Source organism: Anomaloglossus baeobatrachus, chromosome 4 (assembly GCF_048569485.1).
Source record: "Anomaloglossus baeobatrachus isolate aAnoBae1 chromosome 4, aAnoBae1.hap1, whole genome shotgun sequence".
NCBI lineage: Eukaryota > Metazoa > Chordata > Amphibia > Anura > Aromobatidae > Anomaloglossus > Anomaloglossus baeobatrachus.
In genome coordinates, this window is record NC_134356.1 from 621,124,793 (window position 1) to 621,137,609 (window position 12,817).

The window sequence follows — 12,817 nt, forward strand, 5'->3', positions numbered from 1 at the left end:
AATAGTGATACCAAACTTGTACAGTTGTTTTTTTTATACAACTTAGTGGTTTAATTAATTCTAAAAAAAATTAAAAAAGAAAAGTTTTAAAAAACCTCCAAAAACAGCAATTCTATTCAATTTAAACATGGGTTAATTTAATATTTTTATAGATTGGATTTTTATGGAGATGCCAAAACCAAATATGTTTTTTTTTATTTCTTTATTTTTTTAATTAGGAATGGGTGGTCTAAACATTTTTCTTTCTTTTTTTTTTAATATTTTTAGAATTTTTTTATTATTATTACTAAATTCAATTTAATTTTTTATTCCCAGTAGGAAACTAGAACCTCTGATCATTTGATTACTTGTACCATATATTGCAATACTACTGTTTTATAATACATAGAGAAATTATTGTTCTCTATGAAGCCTAGCCACAGACTGGGCTTCATTAGTTTACAAAGATGGTGGCAATGGGGCCTTTAGTAGGCCCTCGTTTGCCATAACAAGCTATCAGCTCTCCATGATCATGTTACATGGAGATGATAGGAAAGGGAGTGCTCATCGGCAATGGAACCATTACAATACCACTGTCAATTGATAGTGACATCTAAATAGTTAAATATTATCGACCTAATGCGGGCTTTACACGATATGATAGATTGTGCGATATGTCGTTGGGGGTCACGGTTTTCGTGACGCACATCCGGCATAGCGCACAACGTCGTCTCGTGTGACACCTCTGAACGACGCAGTATCGCTCACAAATTGTGAGTAATGAACACAGCGTACCTGCGTCCCACGGCACTCGCCGGCTTAATGGAAGGAAGGAGGTGGGCGGGATGTTTACATCCCACTCATCTCCGCCCCTCCGCTTCTATTTGCCGGCTGCCGTATGATGTCGCTGTGACGCCGAACGTCCCTCCCACTTCAGGAAGTGGATGTTCGTCGCCCACAGCGAGGTCGTTCGGAAGGTAAGTGCGTGTGATGGGGGTTAAACGAGTTTGTGCGCCACGGGCAGCGATTTGCCCGTGACGCAAAAACGACGGGGGCGGGTACGATCGATTGTGAAATCGCACAATCGGTCATCCCGTGTAAAGCAGGTTTAAGCTTGCTGCTGGCGCTGCTGTTAGGGGCAGGTACCAGCTGTATAACACAGCCTGCACCTGTCTTGTATAGAGTTGGCTTAGCTTCTCAGGATAATTTGCCCGTCACAGGGCCTTAAAACTGTTGAACACTTTCCAGCGATCTGTTTGATTTTTGGATGTATGTACACATGCTGTAATGTCTGCCAGCACTATATGTGCTGGCACTTACTTTACCTGTAGCTTAAAAAGAATGTTGTGGCTTTAAAATGACCTATTGTTTAAATCAGGTTCTTGCGTTACATGTATTTTTTTGTTTCTCAATGTGTTTTTTTTTTTGTTTTTTTTTAATAAAGATCATGAAAAAAATAACAATAATCTTGCAATTTTCACACTGACCAAAGGGCTATTTTTGTTATAAACAGAGACAGGATTACAATGACCGATAACAACTCTATACACAGTGGATAAAACAGTCTAATTATCACAATAAGTGATGTCACAGCTCAGCCTCCCTCCATTCACAATGACCTTTAGGCCCTGTGCGCACGCTGCGGATTTACCACAGATTTTGCCGCAGATTTGCCGCGTAATTCCTGCAGAAAATGTGTCTAACATTGCTGCAGTCATTACCCAGCAAATCATATGGGTTTTAAAAAATGCTGCGTATTTTTATACCCGCGGATTTTCCGCGGAATTAATGAGCATGTCACTTCTTTTCCGCAAGTACCTGCGGTTTTTGCCATAGATAATGGTAAAAATCCGCGGGGACCAACTTGCGGAAAATCCCCAGCAAAACGCGACAAACCACAGCAAAACCACATGCGGATTTTGTTGCAGTTTTGGCGCGTTTTTTTTCCCGCGGGTGCAGGATTGTTTAAGAGGGTCCGGACTTTCCTTAAGAAAAATACACTTTCCAGTGCGCACATAGCCTTACACACGCTTATTAGATGCTTCAATACAAAAGTTAGCATTAGTCTGTTCGTTGCTGCTAATGTACATGTTCATATCTTGAAACAACAGGAAGTGGAGTCTAAAAAAAGCCCGAGTGGCCAGTGTGAAAATTGCTAAACTTCTATTTTTTTTTTAATCGATTATGGTATGGAAAAAAAACTATTGCCAAATTTAAAAAAAAAAAGAACACAGAAACCTTTTTTAACACGTTCATGAAATTTGTCATAAGTTTACATCATAGTCAGGAATGGGTTGCCGCAAAATGGTGTAAAGCTACATCATGGCGATCATTTCGGCACATGAGCTGTGGTCACATTATCACCGCTGGAAGCTCAGTATAAGTTATAGCTGACCTCCAGCTGTCACAGCCAAGGACAGTGCCTGCACCAACCCTGCCTATTTAACCCCATAAATACCGCAATCAATAACGATCGCAGTATTTAGTTGGCTGAGAGAGGGAGTATACTCCCTCTCCTACCCGATTGGGAACGCTATGGCAAATGATGACCTCCGCATCTGCCAGCTATGATGACCTGTTAGACCATGCTAGGAGCATGGTCTAGAGGCTTTCTGTCAGGGTCACACTGACTAGTATAATGTATTGCAATTCCTGTGCATTGCAATACATTATACTATCACTCAGAGTAATAAAAGTTAATGTTCTGTATAGGGACTAAGCAAAAAAAGGGAAAAAGTGATTTTTATTTTTTTTATCTTAAAAATATATCAGAAAATAAAGAACAAAAAAAAGAAAAAATATTTTAACAATAAATATGTAGAATTATTTACTTAAAAACAGGGGCGGCACGGTGGCTCAGTGGTTAGCACTGCAGTCTTGCAGCGCTGGGGTCCTGGGTTCGAATCCCACCAAGGACACCATCTGCAAGGAGTTTGTATGTTCTCCCCGTGTTTGCGTGGGTTTCCTCCGGGTACTCCGGTTTCCTCCCACACTCCAAAGACATACAGATAGGGACTTTAGATTGTGAGCCCTGATGGGGACAGTGTTCGTGATGTATGTAAAGCGCTGCGGAATATGTTAGCGCTATATAAAAAAAAATAAAGAAAGAAAAGAAAAGATTAAAAACAAAAATAAATAAAAAAAATAAACACATTTGATATATTTGAGTCCGGGATAAGCTAATCTATAACAACACCGTAAATAAAAAAAACAACAAAAATTGTCTTTTCATCATACAGCTGACAAAAAGTGGAATAAAGCATGATCAAAAAGTCATATATAAATAAAAATGGTATTGCTGAAAAAGTCATCTAGTCCAGCAAAAAAGAAGCTGCCAAACAGCAAAACAGCTATAGCTCTCAGAATACAGCAGTGCCAAAACATTTTTTTTCTATAAAATTGTTTTTACTGTGTAAAACCAGCAAAACATTAAAAAAAACTATAAAGGTGGTATCATTGTAATTGTGCTGACCCAAATAATAAAGCTGTTTTATCACTTTTACAGCACGGTGAATTGTGTAAAAAAAAAAAAAATCTTGCATTGCTGTTTCTTCCTGATTCTGCTTCACAAAAATCAGACTAGAAAGCGATCAATAAATGTTATATGGCCCACAATGGTGTCAATAAAAACTCCAACTCCTCTTACTAACAGCAAGCCCTGTTAGCAGAAAAATAAAATTATAGCCTTCAAAACTCGGTGATGCAAAAAAATGTTATTTTGTAAAAAAGCATTTTAGTGTGATAGTAGCTAAACCTAAAAAAACCCCCCTAAATAAATCTGGTATCGCTGTAATCGTACTGACATAAGAAATAAAGCCGCCCATTCACTTATGCCGCAAGGTGAAAAGCATAAAAAATAGTGATAAAGCCAATTCTTCAACTGCTGTTGATTTGTTCATTCTGCCTCCCAAAGATTGTAGTAAGGCTCAGCTCATATTTAATTCTTTAATTGGTCTAGTTTCCAGAATGGGTTCACTTGTGGGGGGTTTCTGCTCTTTTGGCATGTCAGGGGCTCTTTAAATGTAACATGGTGTCTGCAATCTATTCTAGCCAAAATGGCGCTCCAAAATTGAAATAGCGCTCCTTCTTGCAGAGCTGTGCCGTGTGCCCAAACAGTAGTTTACCAGCCCATATTGGGTATCCCTAAACTCAGGAGAAATTGCACAACAAATTGTATAGTCTATTTGCTATTGTTACCCTTGTGAAAATAGAAAACAATTGGCGTTAAAACAACATTTTTATGGTAGAAATACATTTTTTCATTTTCATGGCTCAACATTATAAAATTCTGTGGGTTTAAGATGCTCACCACATATCTAGATAAATTCATTGATGGGTTTAGCTTCAAAAAATGGGTTCACTTGTGGGGGGTTTCCACTGTTTAGGCACATCAAGGGCTCTGCAAATGCGACATGGTGTCTGCTATCTATTCCAGACAATTTTGTGCTCTACATGGCCATGTGCATACATGGCCTTAAACAATAGATCGTTTTCCACTGCCGAATTCCAAGACATTACAGAGAAACATAAAAATTGGGCTTTGTTCACACCTGCATTTTTTAATTCTCTGTTCTCTTCTATTCTAGAAAGGGAATCAATGTGGAATACAAGTCTGTTACATAACAAATCTATTGGTCTGTTTTTATAGCTAAAGAAAAAAACACAAATTACAAAATTCAACCCCGTGCCTCACTCTTTGGTCCCATCACACATCCATGCAAACCCCAAACTTTTTACATGGTCTGTTGTGGAGTTCTGCGAATTATCCGTGTGTTAAGCGGGCTCAACACGCTACGATATCATTAATGAATTATCGTCAGGGTCACGGTGTTTGTGACGTACATCCGGCGTCATTAACGATATCGCAGTGTGTGACACTTATGAGCGACCTTAAACGATCGCAAAAACGGTCAAAATCGTTTGCCGCGGAGAGGTCGTCCTGAAACAAAAAATCGTTTTCTGCTTATTAGCGATGTTGTTCGTTGCTCCTGCGGCAGCACACATCGCTGTCTGCGACACCGCAGGAGCGACGAACATCTCCTTACCTGCCCCCACCGGCAATGCGGAAGAAAGGAGGTGGGCGGGATGTTCCGGCCCACTCATCTCCGCCCCTCCGCTTCTATTGGACGGCTGCCGTGTGACGTCGCTGTGACGCTGCATGAACCGCCCCCTTAGAAAGGAGGCGGTTTGCCGGCAAGAGCGACGTCGCAGAGCAGGTATGTGTGTGTGACGCTGCCGTAGCGATAATGTTCGCTACGGCAGCGATCACCACATATCGGCCGTACGACGGGGGCAGGTGCTATCGCGCTCGACATCGCCAGCAAATGCTAGCGATGTCGCAGTGTGTAAAGCCCGCTTTAGTGTGCTGTCCGTGTGACATCCGAAACGGACAGCATGAACTTGTATACTTACCTGTCTCCAGTGCTGCTGTCAAAATTGCTTCCGGGTTTGCAGTCAGTGCAGTGAATATTCATGAGGCATAATGAGCGGGATCTGGAAGCAACAGCAGTGCTGGAGACAGGTAAGTATAAAAATCCATTTAATTTCACTGAGGTGTCCTCAGATATTGATGTCACACGGATCACATCAGTGTGCAGTCTGTGTGCTATCCATGTGACATCCGAATAACACACAAACAGCATGAACTTGTATACTTATTTGTCTTCGGCGCTGCTGTCACACTTGCTTCCGGGTTTGCCGTCAATACAGGGGATATTCATGAGGCATAATGAGCGGGACCCGGAAGCAACAGCAGTGTGGAGACAGGTAAGTATAAAAATCCATTTAATTTCACTGAGGTGTCCTCAGATACGTGTCACACTGATGTCACAAGGATCACATCAGTGTGCAGTCCATGTGACATCCATGCTGCCGGACAAAAACGAACATGTTGCCGTGTGGAGCATACAGACATGTTCATGCTCCACAAGGACAAACAGGCCATGTCCTGTGAGCAAATCTATTGATTATCATGGGACAATGTGTGTCCATGACTCCGGTATGTGTGAAAATGGACACCAGACGTACCGGAAACACGGACGTGTGAAGGAGGCCTTTAGTAGATTTGGCACACCTTGGTATGAAGTTAGTTGCTTACACCAGTTCTTCTGTGCCTTACCTTAATTTGCACCTAAGAACTGGTACACGGCAATAACAAATCTACACATTTTTTCGACAATAACCCCATTTCTAGATACTTTTATCTCTTTTTTGAGGGGGGCGAGGGCACAGATCAACAATATATTTATCTGAATAGTTTTACAGTTTTTGATTTCTACTGCAACCACATTAGTTACGTCTTCTTTTTCTTACATGCTGATGATCCGTGCCGTCTCTCTCCACAGAAACCTATCTGTATGCTTGTCTGGTGGATTCTTTTACTGACTGCCCTCGATATGTTAAGTAAGTACCGCTATCTTATTTCCCACTGTATACTGGAGATCCTTAAAGCCTAATTTTTCTTAAAGTGAATGTGTCATCAGAAAATGTCCTATTGTGTGAACCAGGTCTTTGTGTTATATGTATTTTTTTTATTTTTATTTTGGCCAATGTTTTTTTTCCATATCAGAATCTATATTAAAAATAAAAAGTAGAAGTCTTGCAATTTTCACGCTAGCAACAGCTTTTTTAGAGTCATACGTCTTGATTTTTCAGCAAATCGATCAGTCAGACCTTACCTTTTGTACTGAAACATACCTTGCGCTGAAAAAAGTATTCATACCCCATGAAGTTTTCCACATTTTTCATGTTACACCCACAAAGATATGTATTTTATTGGGATTGTATGTGATATGCCAACAATAAAGGCCCTGTTACACGCAACGACGTATCTAACGATATATCGCCGGGGTCACAGATTCCATGATGCACATCCGGCATCGTTAGCGACGTTGTTGCGTGTGACACCAACGAACAGCCGTTAACGATCAAAAGTACTCACCTTATCGTTGATCGTTGACACGTTGTTCATTTTCAAAAAATCGTTGATTGTTGAGGTCGCAGGTTGTTCGTCGTTCCCGAGGCAGCGCACATCGCTACGTGTGACAACTCGGGAACATCGAACTACAGCTTACCTGCAGCCGCCGGCAATGCGGAAGGAAGAAGGTGGGCGGGATTCTATTGGGCGGCCGCATAGTGACGCCGCACGAACCGCCCCCTTAGAAAGAGGCGGTTCGCCAGCAACAGCGACGTCGCTAGGCAGGTAAGTCCGTGTGACGGCTCCTAACGATATTGTGCGCCACGGGCAGTGATTTGCCCGTGACGCACAAACGACGAGGGCAGGTACGCTCGCTAGCGATATCGCTGCATGTGACGAGGCCTTTAGTAGAAAGTATTTGTGAAGAGTAAAGGAAATGATTCCTTGTTTTCTAAATATTTTACAAATGTACATCTGAATATTGTGACGTACATTTGTATTCAGCCCCCCTGAGTCAATACTTTGTAGGACCACCTTTTGCTGCAATTACTGCTGCAGTTTGGGGGATGTCTCTACTAGACATCTAGAGGCTGAATTTTTTGTCCATTTTTCTATGTAAAATATGTCTCCATGGCCAGCTTTACCTACGTGCGAATGGTGCAGTCGGTCGCACAGGGTGCTGGCCGGCAGACAGCAGAGGAGGCGCCGCAGGGAGCAGGAACTCACTTTCACTTGCTGCTCTTGCGGTGCCCAGGATCCAGCAGGGGGCGCCCTCCCCTGCTCTGTGCTCTGCATCTTGTCTTCCCACGTTTTCACCATAGAGAGAGGGGGGAGGGGCACCTGCACTGCTCTGGCTAGAGAAGCTGCTACTTCAGATCACTCCTCTGCTGGAGGCTGGGAAGGAAGAAGACTCCTACTGTATGTACTGTATGTGCATATAATGTGCTGTGCTGTGTGTCATCTGTAATGTATTATGTGCTGTCTGTATGTGTTATGTATAAAGTGTGTGTGTGTGCCCTGTACACTGTGTATCTATCCCTCTATCTATATATCCCTCTATCATCTATCTATCTATCTACAGTCATATGAAAAAGTTTGGGCACCCCTATTAATGTTAACCTTTTTTCTTTATAACAATTTGGGTTTTTGCAACAGCTATTTCAGTTTCATATATCTAATAACTGATGGACTGAGTAATATTTCTGGATTGAAATGAGGTTTATTGTACTAACAGAAAATGTGCAGTCCGCATTTAAACAAAATTTGACCGGTGCAAAAGTATGGGCACCTCAACATAAAAGTGACATTAATATTTTGTAGATCCTCCTTTTGCAAAAATAACAGCATCTAGTCGCTTCCTGTAGCTTTTAATGAGTTCCTAGATCCTGGATGAAGGTATATTTGACCATTCCTGTTTACAAAACAATTCCAGTTCAGTAAATTTTGATGGTCGTCGAGCATGGACAGCATGCTTCAAATCATCCCACAGATTTTCAATGATATTCAGGTCTGGTGACTGGGATGGCCATTCCAGAACATTGTAATTGTTCCTCTGCATGAATGCCTGAGTAGATTTGGAGCGGTGTTTTGGATCATTGTCTCGCTGAAATATCCATCCCCTGCGTAACTTCAACTTCGTCACTGATTCTTGCACATTATTGTCAAGAATCTGTTGATACTGAGTTGAAACCATGCGACCTTCAACTTTAACAAGATTCCCGGTGCCGGCATTGGCCACACAGCCCCAAAGCATGATGGAACCTCCACCAAATTTTACTGTGGGTAGAAAGTGCTTTTCTTGGAATGCCGTGTTTTTTTGCCTCCATGCATAACGCCTTTATGTATGACCAAACAACTCAATCTTTGTTTCATCAGTCCAGGACCTTCTTCCAAGATGTAACTGGCTTGTCCAAATGTGCTTTTGCATACCTCAGGCGACTCTGTTTGTGGCGTGCTTGCAGAAACGGCTTCTTTCGCATTACTCTCCCATACAACTTCTCCTTGTGCAACGTGCGCTGTATTGTTGACCGATGCACATTGACACCATCTGCAGCAAGATGATGCTGCAGGTCTTTGGAGGTGGTCTGTGGATTGCCCTTGACTGTTCTCACCATTCTTCTTCTCTGCCTTTCTGATATTTTTCTTGGCCTGCCACTTCTGGGCTTAACAAGAACTGTACCTGTGTTCTTCCATTTCCTTACTATGTTCCTCACAGTGGAAACTGACAGTTTAAATCTCTGAGACAACTTTTTGTATCCTTCCCCTGAACAACTACGGTATGTTGAATAATCTTTGTTTTCAGAACATTTGAGAGTTGTTTTGAGGAGCCCATGATGCCACTCTTCATAGGAGATTCAAATAGGAGAACAACTTGGAAGTGGCCACCTTAAATACCTTTTCTCATGATTGGATACACCTGCCTATGAAGTTCAAAGCTCAATGAGGTTACAAAACCAATTTAGTGCTTTAGTAAGGGTACCTTCACACTTTAGCGACACAGCAGCGATCCCACCAGCAATCTGACCTTGTCAGGATCGCTGCTGCATCGCTACATGGTCGCTGGTGAGCTGTCAAACAGGCAGATCTCACCAGTGACCAGTGACCAGCCCCCAGCCAGCAGCGACGTGCAAGCGACGCTGCGCTTGCACGGAGCCGGCGTCTGGAAGCTGCGGACACTGGTAACTAAGGTAAACATCGGGTATGGTTACCCGATGTTTACCTTAGTTACCAGCGCACGCTGCTTAGAGTGTGCAGGGAGCAGGGAGCCGGCACTGGCAGCGTGAGAGCTGCGGAGGCTGGTAACGAAGATAAATATCGGGTAACCACCTTGGTTACCCGATGTTTATCTTGGTTACAGCTTACCGCAGGCTGTCAGACGCCGGCTCCTGCTCCCTGCACATTCAGGATTGTTGCTCTCTCGCTGTCACACACAGCGATGTGTGCTTATCAGTGGGAGAGCAACAATAAAAAAACGAACCAGGGCTGTGTGTAACGAGCAGCGATCTCACAGCAGGGGCCAGATCGCTGCTCAGTGTCACACACAGCGAGATCGCTAATGAGGTCACTGCTGCGTCACAAAAACCGTGACTCAGCAGCGATCTCAGTAGCGATCTCGCTGTGTGTGAAGTACCCCTAAGTCAGTAAAAAGTAGTTAGGAGTGTTCAAATCAAGAAATTGATAAGGGTGCCCATACTTTTGCACCGGTCAAATTTTGTTTAAATGCGGATTGCACATTTTCTGTTAGTACAATAAACCTCATTTCAATCCAGAAATATTACTCAGTCCATCAGTTGTTAGATATATGAAACAGAAATAGCTGTTGCAAAAACCCTAATTGTTATAAAGAAAAAAGGTTAACATTAATAGGGGTGCCCAAACTTTTACATGTGACTGTATCTATCTATCTATCATTCTGTTATCTATCTATCTATACCTCTATCAAAGATCCAGTGCTGCGGCCCCTAACTTCTTGCCCAGAGTCCCAAGCTTTCTGCGACCACCACATTGCACTGTGTTGGCGTCACATTGCCCCAGGTACCGTTCAGTCCTGTGACGGAGCACAGAGCTCTATGCTCTATCACTGCCCGTCTCCTAAGCCGCAGACCACTACAGGTCTACGTCCTAGCAAACATTGGTGTGTCCATGAGGACAGCGCGGTGACATCATTGCATCGCACTGCCTCTGCAGATCGCCATAGAAGAGGAGATGGCGGCTGCGGTGCTATAAATCAGGATTAGGTGAGTATAATATTATTTTTATTTTTAATGTCTATGGGATCTGTGGAAAAACACTGCACACACTATTTTGCCAAATCGTGATGACATTTTAATAGATTAACCCCTTAACGACCGCGGACAGTAAAGTTATGTTCTATCGGTCATAGTGTTAATCCCTACCGGCTGCTGTGGGCTGCCGGAGGGGATCCGCGCACATGTCAGCTGATTTGTACAGCTGACGTGTGCCTTGCAAGGCACGAGTGGAATCGCTATCCACCCATACCTGTTAACCCCTTAAATGGTGCTGGCAAAATGTGGCGTTCGTGCTAAAGCTTTACTCACCAGCCACCACCAGAAGTCATGTGACGTGATCACGTGGATCCGATTGTTGTCATGGTAGCACAGGGTCATGTCATGACTCCTGTAGCTCACATGACTCAAGTCCTGTAACCAGCAGCCGAGTACTGCAGGTTACAAGTCATGATCATTTCTCCTAATCTGAGCGATGCTGCTCTGATCAGGAGAAGAGAATGAGCAATCAGACTGCTGATCCTTATAGCCACCTAGGTGGACTAGTTAAATAGAAAAAAGTTTAAAAAAAAAAGTTCAAATCACTCCTCTTTCGCCCCATTGAAAATGAAAGAGTTAAAAAAATAACAAACATACACATATTTGGTTTCGCCGCGTTCAAAAATGCCCAATCTATCAAAATATAAAATCAATTAACCTAATTGGTACATGGTGTAGCGGCAAAAAAATTACTAACGCCAAAATTAGGGCTTTTTGTCCCTGCAAATTTTGCGCAAAATGCAATAACTGGCGATCAAAACGTAGCATGTGGGCAAAATGGTACCATGAAAACGTCAGCTTGAAACACAAACAATAAGCTGTCACTGAGCCATAGATCCCGAAAAATAAGAAAGCTACTCGTCTTGGAAAATGGCGCAAAACGTGCGCCACTTTTTTGGGCAAAATTCTGGTGTTTTCTTTCAACCCCTTAGATAAAAGTAAACCTATACATGTTTGGTGTCTACAAACTCACACCAACTTGAGGCATCACAACAACACATCAGTTTTACCATATAGTGAACACAGTGAATAAAATATCTCAAAAACTATTGTGTAATCGCATTTTTTGCAATTATTCCGCATTTGGAATTTTTTTAACAGTTTTCCAGTACACTATATTGTAAAACTCATGGTTTGATTTAAAAGTAGAACTCGTCCTGCAAAAAACAAGCCATCACATGGCTATATTGACGGAAAATTAAAAAAGTTACAGCTCTTGAAAAAAGGGTGGCGAAAAAAAAAACAAACAATGGAAAGTGCAAAACCGGCTGGTCGGGAGGAGGTTAAATAGAAAAAATATAGGACCAGGTGAAAAAACTATCAATTATTTTGACGTTTCGGCCAGTTTGGTCTTGTTTACAGGGTCTCTTTTATATGTGGGCCTTGCTTCATATAGTGGTTTGCCCAATAATGTACTGCTATTACTTAGGTACTTGCATTAGCCAGCACTCCCATGCCTAGGCTTGTGACACACCACAATGTGGGGGCCCCTGCTGTGTGTAGCGTAGGAGGCTGTGTGGGGACCCCCTTCTGTGCGTAAGAGGCTGTGTGGGGACCCCCTTATGTGCGTAAGAGGCTGTGTGGCGACCCCCTGCAGTGTGTAGGAGGCTGTGTGGGGATGTGACGCCCTGGACCCCAGGGGTCACAGGTCACTACACAACATCATACACCCCCCTTCCCTGGACAGGTCACACCATTCACACATGAAACCCTTATTGCCACCCTCCAGGGTTGATGTCCACACCAGGTGGGGCGGAGCCAGGCAGTTGGTCCCACCCACCAAGGAGTTCACAGACCTGGAGGCGGGAAAACACAGTAGTCAGTCAGAGAGTCAGGCAGAGAGTCCCGTTGTGGGCAGTAGAGTGAGTGAGGAGTGAAAACTGTGGGTGTCTGGGTTGGAGCCCAGGCACGTCCAGCAAGGTCGGGAGACGGTGGTGGCCGTCTGCAGGAGTTGGCAAAGGTCAGCGGAACCGTAGGACCGGGGTCGGGCGGTGGCCCTCCGGTACCGAACCGGGGAGCCGATTGGAGCCAAGCACCAGGCAGGGTACTCAGACCCCGACTAGGCTTAAAGCCAACCTCTAGTCAAATTTTCTGATTGCGGTCTAGACCTCAGGGGTTCATTCCCACCCAAGTCCCG

General features: G+C 43.3%; 1 protein-coding gene across 1 annotated transcript in view; it reads left to right on the forward strand.

Annotated features, from left to right (window-relative positions):
• Window positions 1–12,817, forward strand: part of LOC142301918 (cytosolic purine 5'-nucleotidase-like) — a 123,482-nt gene that overhangs the window by 31,313 nt on the left and 79,352 nt on the right. The window contains exon 6 of the mRNA XM_075342962.1: window positions 6,324–6,381. Within this exon, the coding sequence (XP_075199077.1) occupies window positions 6,324–6,381 (58 nt within the window). The remainder of the gene's footprint in view (window positions 1–6,323; window positions 6,382–12,817) is intronic.